The following is an 11,543-nucleotide window of genomic DNA, read 5'->3' as shown; positions in this document are numbered from 1 at the left end:
AAAACCACATCTCAAAAACTAAATAAATAAGACCAAAAACATGTTCACAAGTAACAGCTTTCTCTAATCTAAAACCTTCTTTTAAAAAAATCCAATGAAATAAAAATATTCCAATTACTCTAAGTATACTTTAAACCAATTTCTTGCTCTGAATATTCAATTTTCTTTGAACTTTGACATTTTCTTTAAATCTAGATAATCGGGCTGGGAAGATTAGGCAGTATATAGTATTGGTTACTCTTGCTGAAAAGATAAAAAATTTTTAAAAAGTACCAGGAAAAAGTTGTTTTATTTCCAAAATTCCCCTTATGTCTGGGAGTCTCTGGACAGTTCTGGGAGTTTACATATATACAAAGCAGGCAAATACAAAGGATATATCAGGCATCATATAGGAAAAGCATCTTTACCCAAAAGACTAGTTTGCTATAATTCTCCAACACCACATCCATATACAAGGTCTTCTGAGCAGAGTCCAGAAATTCCTACTCTTCATGGGAAGAAGTTCAAAACCACATGTAGTGTCAACAGACCCTGTAATAGAAACATATTCATTTACTACAAGCTGCTGAACAAAATGCTTTCCTTGGTCAAGGAGACCAAAGAAATTAAAGACTCTTTTGTGATGGAGGTAGAGTATGAACATTATTCAAAGACAAGCTTTCTTCCCTTCCCTTCCCTTCCCTTCCCTTCCCTTCCCTTCCCTTCCCTTTTCTCTGTGTGTGTATATGTGTGTGGTTTTTGGAAACCAAAATCAGGATTGCTCTGTGTAGTCCTAGGTGTCCTGGAACTTGCTCTATTTTAGACCAGGCTCACTTTGAACTCAAAGATCCACCTGCCTCTGCCTCCCAAGTTCCCTGTAGGCACAACTGGAAGACAAGTTTTCTATAGGTGTTAGAAGAGATTTTTCAGCAGTTAAGAGCACTGGCTGCCCTTCCAGAGGATCATAATTTGGTTTCTAGCACCCAGATAGCACCATACCAGATCCATGGAATCCAATGCTCTCTTGTAAACTCTAGAGGCAGGAAGCAGAAAAATCACTCAAGCATATATTCAGCCAAATATACCCACCACATGCATAAAATACAAGTGAAAGTTAATTTTAATAAAAGATACTTACTAGAATAGTCATACTCTATATTGTATTTCCTATTTTCATGAAAACAGGATGACAGTAATAGTCTCAAAATTAGCAAACTCATAGAAATAAAAGATATATACCTGAGGCCTAGATGCAGGAATGTATCTTTATGATACATTAGTATTATTCAGCTTGTTTCCCGGGATCATTTGCTTGGAAATCCGTTTTCTATTCTTTTACTCTCAGATAGTGACTGTCTTTGTTATTGAGGTATGTTTCTTGCATGTAGCAAAATGCTGGATCTTGTTTGTGTATCCAGTATGTTAGCTTATGTCATTTTATGAGTGAGTTGAGTCTATTAGTATTGAGAGATAGTAGAGACAGATGAGTTTTGGTTCCTGATATGATTGTTTTTGTATGTGGCCTTATTTGCTTATGGTTCTCTCCTTTTGGCTTTGTTGTGAGATGCTTAATACCTTGTCTTTTCTTTGGTGTAGGTAATGTGTGTTAAAACAGATTTAACAGATATGTACAGAACATTTTACCCTAAAACAAAAGGATGCACCTTCTTCTCAACATATCATGGTACCTTCTCCAAAATTGAAAATATAATTGGTCACAAAACAACCCTCAGCCAATACAAGAAGATTAAAATAATTCCATGCATCCTATCAGATCACCATAACCTAAAGTTGATCTTCAATAATAACAAAAACAATAGAAAGCCAACATAACATGGAAAATGCACAACTTTCTACTCAATGATAACTTGGTTAGGGGAGAAATAAAGAAAGAAATTAAAGACTTTTTAGAATTTAATGAAAATGTTGACACATCATACCCAAACTTATGGGACACAATATAAGCAATGCTAAGAGGAAAATTCATAGCTGAATTCATAGGGACAAAATCAACCAAATAGAAATGATGAAAACAATACAAAGAATCAACAAAACCAAAAGCTGGTTCTTTAAGAAAATCAAAGTGATAGCTAGTCAAACTAACTAAAGTGCCCAGAGGCAGTATCCAAATTAAAAAAAAAAAAAAAACAGAAAAGAAAAGGGTGATATAACAACAAAAAAGGAGGAAATTCAAAAAAATCCTAAGATCCTACTACAAAAAACTATACCCAACAAAACTGGACAATCTAGATGAGATGGATGATTTTCTAGAGAGACACCACCTACCAAAGTTTAATCGAGAGCAGGAAAAGTATCTAAACAGGGCCATATCCCATAAAAAAATAGAAGAAGTCATTAAAAATCTCCCAATGTGAAAAAAAGGCGACAGCCAAATGGATTTAGTGCAGAAGTATACTAGAACTTCAAAGAAGACCTGATACCAATATTTCTCAAACTATTCTGTAAAATAGAAACAGAAGGAACACTACTTAATTCATTCTATGAAGCCAAAGTTACTCTGATACCTAAACAATATAAGGACCCTACCAAAAAAGAGTACTTCAAGCCAATTTACTTATGAATCAATACAAATAATACTCAATAAAATTCTTGGAAACAAAATCCAAGAACACATCAAAACCATCATTCAACACAATCAATCAAGCTTCATCCCAGGGATTTAAGGTTGGTTCAATATGTGAAAATCTGTAGTGAGTCATTCTGTTCTCCGGTCCGCGGGTCAGGGAGTAAGAGAGAGAGTGGGGACAGGGATGCGAAGAATGGAGACAAGACGAAGTCTGGTCAAAGATGAAGTCTGTTTGCTGGAGACGGGGTCTGCCTGCTCTGACTAGTCTGTCTGTCCTCTGTCTCTGACTCTCACTCTGACTGCCTCTGACTGTTCATTTTATATCTCTCCTGAGTCTCTCAAGTGCTGGGATTAAAGGTGTGTGCTACCACTGTCTGGCCTTGACTGAAATGATCAAGATAATTATCAGAGTGTGTTCAGCTGTTGTAAACAAGTCTCTTGTCAGGGTATATGGCTCAAGATGGCTGCAAAGATAATAGCTGCTTTCGGCTCAGAGTCGGCTCCCAAAAAAAATCCATTAATGTAACCCACTATATAAACAAACTCAAAGGAAAAAAATCACATGATCATCTCCATGGATGCAGAAAAAGCATTTGACAAAATACAATACCCATTCATGTTAAAAGTATTGGAGAGATCAAGAATTCAAGGCCCATACACAAACATAAGAAAAGCAATATACAGCAAACCACCAGCCAATATAAAATAAAATGGATAAATACTTGAAGCAATCCCACTAAAATTGGGGACAAGATAAGGATGCCCACTCTCTCCAAATCTATTCAATATAGTACTCAAAGAGCTAGCTAGAACAATAAGACAACAAGAAGAGATCAAGGGGATACAAATTGTCAAAGAAAAAAATAAAGGTATCAGTATTTGCAGATGATATGATAGTATATATTAGTGACCCCAAAAACTCTACCAGAGAACTTCTCCAGCTGATAAACAACTTCAGCAAAGTGTCCAAATATAAAATTAACTCAAATAAATCATGAGACTTCCTTTACACAAATAATGAACAGGCTGAGAAGAAATTAGGGAAACAACTCCCTTCACAATAGCCACAAATAATCCAATACATCTTGGAGTAACTCTAACCAAACAAGAGAAAGATAGGTGGGACAACAACTTGAAGTGCCTCAAGAAAGAAATCGATGAAGATCTCAGAAAATGGAGAAATTTCCCATGCTCATGAATTGGCAGAATTAACATAGTAAAAATGGCCATCCCATGAAAGGCAATCTACAGATTCAATGCAATCTCCATCAAAATCCCAGTACAATTCTTAAAAGACATGGAAAGAGCAATTCTCAAATTCATCTGGAAAGGCAAAATGCCCAGAATATCGAAAACAATACTTAACAATATAAGAATGGTTGGGCGAACCACCATCACTGACCTCAAGCTTTACTAGAAAGCAATAGTGATAAAAACTGCATGATATTGGTACAGAGACAGACACATTGATCAATGGAATAGAATTGAAGATCCAGAAATAAAACCACACACATACTGCACTTGATCTTTTACAAAGAAGCCAAACATATACAATGGAAAAAAGAAAGGATTTTCAACAAATAGTGCAGGTCTAGCCGGCTGTTGATATGTTGAAAAATGAATATAGGCCCATATTGGTCACCTTGCACAAAGCTCAAGTCCAAGTGGATCAAGGACCTGAGCATAAAACCTGATACACTGATACATGTAATAGAAAACAAAGTGGGAAAGACCTTGCATTCATTGGCACACTGTGAAATTTCCCAAACAGAACTTCAATGGCTCATGATCTAACAATTTATAAATGGGACCTCATAAACCTGAAAACCTTCTGTAAGGTAAAAGACACAGCTAATAAGGCAAATCGGCAACCTACAGATTGGGAAAATATCTTCACTAACCCCACATCCAATAGAGGGCTAATATCCAAAATATATAAAGAACTCAAGAACCTAACTACCAAAAAACCAAACACCCCAATCAAAAAATGGAGTATAGAACTAAACCACGAATTCACAACAGAGGAATCTCAGATGGCTGAGAAACACCTAAAGAAATGTTCAAAGTGTGTAGTGATCAGAGAAAAGCAAATAAAAACCACCGTGAGATTCCACCTTACACAAATAAATATGGCTAAGATCAAAACCTCAGGCAAGAGCACATGTTGGTGAGGATGTGGAGAAAGAAAGAGGAACACTCCTCCATTCCTGGTGGGATTGCAAACTGGTACAACCACTCCGGAAATCAGTCTGGAAGTTCCTCAGAAAATTAGAAATAAATCTATCTGAAAACCCAGCAATACCAATCTTGGCAATATACCCAAAAATGCCCCACCATGATACAAGGTCATGTGTTCCACTATGTTCATAGTGGCCCTGTTTATGATAGCCAGAAACTGAAAACAACCTTGATATCCCACAACAGAAGGATGGACACAGAAAATGGGGTTCATTTGCAAAGAAGGAGGACATCCTGAATTTTGCAGGCAAATGGATGAAACTAGAAAATATCATCCTGAGTGATATAACTTAGACCCAAAAAGTTATGCATGGTATGTATTCAGTAATATGTGGATATTAGCCAAAAAAAGTGCTGAACACCCAAATTACAGCCCAGGGAACTCACAAATGTCAACAAGCTTAAGGGGCTAAGTGAGGATGCTTCAGTCCCACTTAGGAAGGAGGAGAAAGCAACCAAAGGGGGGAGGACCTGAGAGGAAAATGAGATGGGTGGGCAGAGAGAACATGATCTGGTATTGTGTTGGGGAACAGGACTGAAATCCCTGAGGGCCAGCAGAAAGAATGGAAATGTTCAAGCTTGGGAGTTAGGAGGTTGTGGGGACTCTCCAGAAGGTACCAGAGGCTTGGGATGTGAGAGATTCTAAGGACTCAAAGAGAGGGACCATAGATGAAACACCCTACATTGGGGAGAGGGAAATTGTCGAGCCCACCTCCCACAGAAAAATGGCATCAAGTGAGGGATGGGGTTGTTATCCAATAGTCAATTCTCTGACCCATAATTGTTCCTGTCTGAAATAACTTCTAGGATGGAAACGGAGAGGAACCTGAGGAAAAAAAGTCCCAGGGACAGGCTCATCAACAAGACCAACTTGGGATCCAGATAAAGGGAGGCCCCAAGCCCTGACTCTATTACTGAGGCTATGGAGAACTCATAAAAAAGGGACCTATCATGACTTCCCTCCGATAAACCTAACAAGCAGCTGAAAGAGTCAGATACAGATAGCTGCACCCAGCTAAAGCGCAGAAGTTGCTGACCCCCGTGGTTGAATTGGGGGAAAGCTAGAAGAAGCTGAGGAGGAAGGTGACCCTGTAGGAGGACCAGCAGTCTTAATTAACCTAGAACCCTGAGATCTCTCAGATACTGGAACACCAACCAGGCAGCTTACACCAGCTGATATGAGGCAGCCCAACACACATACAGAAAAGGACTGCCAGGTCTGACGTGAATCATAGAAGATGCATCTAACCCTCAAGAGACTTGAGGCCCAAGAGACTTTAGAGGTCTGTGGGGTGGGGTTAGGAATAGGGACATCCTCATGGAGACAGAGGGGTGGGGAGGAGGTACGGGATGTGGAACTGTTGGAGGGCAAACCAGAAGGGAAATAAGATCTGAAGTTATAAATAAATAAACAAACAAACAAACAAATAGGACTCATGGACTATGACCCACCAGTTACAGCTGGAGAGTAGACTGGAAGGGGAATGAAATCTGGAGTTATAAATAAATAAATAAATAAATAACCTCATGTAATATGACCCTCCAGTTAGCACAACCACCATTGGTATACCTTGGTTAAGGCAAAGTCCCAAGGTCTCTGTCCTGAAGATTTCATGCTCTTATGGAGTTCTGCTCTGCTTGCTATCACCACTTCCCTCTTAATCTAAGAATTGTATGAAATCTAAAAGGGGCTTCCAGCACCTCATTCATTATTACTGACACTCCAATTTATAATGCTTGATCGTTTTCAGGCCTTGCTGCTGAAGCAGAGTGATAATTCAGTCACTCCAGGAAAGAACTTAGAGATTTTGGTTGTCAGCAATGACCACCTCCCTTAGAAAGCATTTGGAAAAATAGAATTGTTAATGAAACTAGGTAAATGTGTCTTTGCTACTGGCTCTGATATAGGAAATCTTAAGGAACAATTTGAATTTCTGAACAGCACAATTTGATTAGTCAACCTAGGGTTTTTTTTTTAAGGGCACACAACAAGAAAAGTGGCAGTACTGGCTGGTGCTAACTGAGGCTGACCAGTGATAATTGATTTTTTATACCCATTTTGCCCTCAGCTTTGTGATATGATTTAATAATAAGTGGTGATTAGTACATTTGCATTCAGAAGACTTAAATTAATTATGACAGGTTTTTAAATAAAAGTTTAGATGTGTGATTCTTTTAAGATACTTAGAAGGTTACTTTTAAAGATAAATAATAAAATATTCACTCCTTTCTTTGTGATTTCAGATTGCTGCCTGCCAGTAAGAGAAACTGTCTGAGAAAAATACCTTGATTGCTTACACCTTTTTAATCTATAAGAAGTTGTTTGTTTCCTTTATCTGTACTATGTAATATTATTTCTGTAAAGGTATTGGGAAAATGGGGTTTTTCATACGCATTCAGTAGAAGAGAACTAAAAAATAATCTTATACTACCCGAAAGACCTTTCTGGACAATATAAGCCATGGGAGAAAGAATAAAGTGGTTGGAACATTGTTTTTCCACCTATCAACTATGTGTATGTATGTACATGTGTAAAGTTTGTGTGAGAGTATGTTGAAAATCATTCTTGCCACAATCCAAAAATATGTTTGTGTGTGCGTGTGTGTAAAGTTTATGTGAGAGTGTGTTGGAACTTTGTTCTATCCATCGTATCTATACGTATGTATATATGTAAAGCTTGATTGGGTATGTGTTGGAGCTTGCATCTTCTATGAAATGTGTGTATATATGTATGTATATTATGTGTGAAATGCTTGAAGCCTACTTGCTGGAACTTTGTTCCTTCTACACACCAGTATGTGCATATATATACATATATATATATATATGTATTTATATGTACATATGTGTATATGTTTGTATAGTGTATACTTGAGATGTTTGGAGCCTGCTTTTCAGAGCATTGATCCAGTCTTCTAATGTGAATATGTGTGTATTTGTCTGTCTGTCTGTTTGTATGTTTGTTGCTGGACCTTGTCATTATTCAACCATTCTGTGTGTGTTTTCTGTGTGTGTTTCTATGTGTGTGTGTGTGTGCATGCTTGGTTTGTATATGTGTGTGTGTGTGTGTGCGTGTTTGGTGTATGTGTGTATGTGTGTGTATGTGTGTGTGTGAGTGTGTGTGCGCACGTGTAAGTGTGTGAATGGTTGCTGTCTTCCCTTTCACTTTGCTGACTGCTGGCTACCAGAACCATCAACCCCAGTAGATTTCTGGACCAGTCCCCATTATCTGCTCTCAGCACTGACTCCCACCAGCCACCTACGTCAAATAATTCTGTGGTGTCAAAGCTGAGTTTTGCATAGAGTCATCTAAATTGCACACAGTCAAGAGGCTGGCCAGCTAGGCTCCACACCCTCACCACTCACAAAGCTTCACCTTGCCTCAGCACTCCCTTGCTGCTCACAAAATCTTCTCCTGCCCACCTTGCTTTTTCCAGCCACCTGCCCTTTCAGAAGAGGCTACACTGGTGCCAAAATACAGCTATCCCCATTTCATAGTGGCACTCCCTAATGAAACCCCCCTCCTGGGACCAGCAAATGCAAGCTTGAGAATAGATAAAGAGCAACCACTCCCAGCACTGGTGTCACCAAGGCTGGCACTAACTCTGATGGATGTCTAGGCACTTCTCAGTGCAGGTAACCACTTGTCCTTGGGAAAAGCAGAAGACCAAACATCTTTTGGGAGATAAGCACCGTACTTTGGGGCAATTAGTGGTTCCCAGACAGCTGTGGCCATTTTGTAAAAACAATAGTCCCTGATACCACCATAACCACCAAATGAGTTTCCCTACCCAGTTGTGTGATCCCACCCACCACCTAAAAAAATGGTATTGTGTTTGACACAGATGACTTTTCTTATCACCTTCCCTGTCATGTAACCCTGAATCCCCAGAATCTGCCTGAGCCCATAGGTATGTGGTCACAATCTTGCCCTGTGGAGTGGGAACACATTGTGATCCAAATCAGGTTCATACATTAAAGACTCTTTTTTCTCACTACATCAGGTCAGAAATTCTTTGAGCTCTTCTGGGAATCTCAAGATATGGACATAACAATAGAAGAGATTATTTCAACAAGCTCTGCTTTCCCTATTGATTTTATAAGTGTGTTTTCAGTATACACTTAAAGTTGTGGATTCTTTTGTAAAATGCTTAAAGATAAACACAGTCATTTCTACCCATACCACACCCTTTCCTCTAGGTTCCTGTAATTTTGACACCATAGCAGAACATTGAAAAGCAGAATACCAGTGTAAAGTGTTTGTAATATTCTTCTACATTTTAAAAAATTTATGTAATTTTAGTTTGTATATGTGTCATTATGTGCATAAATAAATTCAGGGAAATTTGGAGCCCAGAAGAGAACATCTGATACTTTGTTGCTATTGTTACAGGTGATTGCTAGTAGAAGTTGTTGGGATTGAGTACTGAATCAGTTCCTCTCCAAGAGCAGGGAGTGATTTTAATTGCTGAGACATCAATCCATCTGCTGAAATATTCTACCAATCTATTGATGAAAATATTCCTCTCTCCTCTATGTTCATAGAAGAACTCCTCTAACTCCTAGAATGAATCAGGATTCTATTACCTCTTTCTGCAAAGAGGACAACTGTAGACTCTTGTGGATGACTATAGGAGACAATGCAGAACTCAGTAGACATGATATTGTTAGGCAAAACCATAAGAGGAAATAGTGAGAGTCATTCCAAAATATATAGCTATGGCAATGTAATCTAATATTTGGTGATTAGGAACCAACTATCCATGAGTCAATTAGAATTTATGAAATGTGAGCACGGGAAGATGATTTCTCCCTGATCATTTGAAGAGAATTTCTGTCTGGTCTAAAGAGTATTGTGTAACATTTTGGAACAAAGATGCAACCCAGCATCCCTGCACTGGAGGCCAAAATGGAGAAGATCTCAACAGCCACCACAACCTTGCCTTTAGTGCTATGGTAAACAGGGAGGAAAGTGACCCAGACACTGCAGAACAACAGCATGCTGAATGTCATAGACTTGGCTTCATTGAAGGCACAAGGCAGGTTTCTGGAAAGGAAAGCCAGAGTGAAGCTCCCAAAGGCCAGGCAAGCCAGGTATGCCAGGACACAGTAAAAAGCAGTGACTGAACCCTTATTGCAAATGATGATGATGTGGCCATGCTCTGACCGGGCATCAATGTCAACAGAAGGAGGGGAAGATCCGAGCCAGACTGCACAGACAATAACTTGGATGAGAGTGCAGGTGAGAATGATGTAGGTAGATACCCCTGAAACAAAAAAATGCTTCATCATTCTTTGAGGAGCTGTGATTTTGAATGCCAGTACAACAGTAATTGTTTTGGCCAGCACAGTGGAAACAGCCACAGTGAATACAAGTCCAAATGTGATTTGCTGTAGGATGCAGGTGGCTGAGTTTGGATATCCAATATAGAGGAAGGGGCAGAGGAAACAAAAGATGAGGGAGATGAGCAATATGTAGGTGAGGGTGCGATTATTGGCCTTTACAATGGGAGTAGTATGGTGCTTCACAAAGACCCCCAGAACAACAGCTGTAAATGCAGAAAAGAATAAAGCCATTAAAGAAAGTGCCATCCCCAAGGGGTCTTCATAAGCGAGAAAGATAACAGCTTTGTTAATGCAGTGATTCTGCTCCGTGTTAACATAATGGTCCTCTGGACACGGGACACACAACTCCACATCTAATGGAAAAATGAAGGTATTATTAGTGTCACTTCAGCAATTTTACTGTCAGGATATTTATTCAAGTTTATAAAAGAAGTGTTTCAACATGTGAATCTGGTTGCTCAGAATACATTCAAGGTCACTGGTACACAAAATAATTGATTCCATTTTTAATGCTTCTCATTGTTATGGTAAATAAAAACATCAAATGTTTGTCTATTTCACTATATTGTTGTGATCATTTATCCTGGGTGTATATATTTATAAGTGTGTTTACATGTAATAGTAAAACACGTTCTCATAAACATGACAGTAATTGGGTTTATATGGGTGAGGTATGAGGCTGAGAATGAGAAGTAAAGTTTATATGAATATAATATCAATGTTTGTAATGGTAAAAATAAAGAAAATCATTTCCACTTTTGTCCCCTTTTGACTGTAGTAACACCATACTCCTGAGATTTTTCATATAAAGGAGTAAAAAAAAAAAGAAAGAAAGAAAGAAAAAAGAAAAAATCTCTGTAATTCCCACCATTGTATTTATAGTAAATCTGATTGCCATTGAAATGCATTATAGGATAATTGCAATAAGGGATAATATGCTTCCAAGTTTGGAAGTGTTTTAAATGGAACAATGCTTTTATTTACAGCCATTATCATTTAATTTGTTTGAGGAAATAGGAATTTAGTCTGGTTGTGAAGAGAATGTGTTGCTCGTAGAGAGTATTTTGAGTTTGTTCTCTACAACAATGTCAGGTGTGTTCATACAGCCTTGTTGAATTACTTATGTGTACGTTTTATGTAGAACTACATACATATCAGAAAATAACAGGTAGGAGTTGTTTTCCTCCTATTATATGGGTTCTGAGGATGATCTAATGCCATCATATTTAGTGGGAAAGGATGTAACTGCTAAGCTATCTTAAAGGCCACAAAAGCCTTTAAGGACTTCCATTTAATTATATAGGATGACAAACCAATAAGGGAATAAATGCATGCATGCAAATTATATTCAGTTCATCCTAACTAAATAGTTATTTGATGAATATGGGCTATG

At 38.2% G+C, this 11,543-nt stretch overlaps 1 protein-coding gene across 1 annotated transcript in view; it reads right to left on the bottom strand.

Annotated features, from left to right (window-relative positions):
- Positions 1-9,583: 9,583 nt before the first annotated feature.
- LOC114637068 (vomeronasal type-2 receptor 116-like) overlaps positions 9,584-11,543 on the bottom strand; it is a gene marked incomplete at its 5' end in the record, with an annotated part of 8,149 nt that continues 6,189 nt past the window's right edge. The window contains one exon of the mRNA XM_028785205.1: positions 9,584-10,503. Coding sequence (XP_028641038.1) covers positions 9,584-10,503 — 920 coding nt within the window. The remainder of the gene's footprint in view (positions 10,504-11,543) is intronic.

This window comes from Grammomys surdaster, unplaced genomic scaffold (assembly GCF_004785775.1).
Source record: "Grammomys surdaster isolate TR1022 unplaced genomic scaffold, NIH_TR_1.0 125166, whole genome shotgun sequence".
Classification (NCBI taxonomy): Eukaryota; Metazoa; Chordata; class Mammalia; order Rodentia; family Muridae; genus Grammomys; species Grammomys surdaster.
The sequence above is the reverse complement of the archived record's forward strand: the minus strand, read 5'-3'. Positions and strand labels throughout refer to the sequence as shown.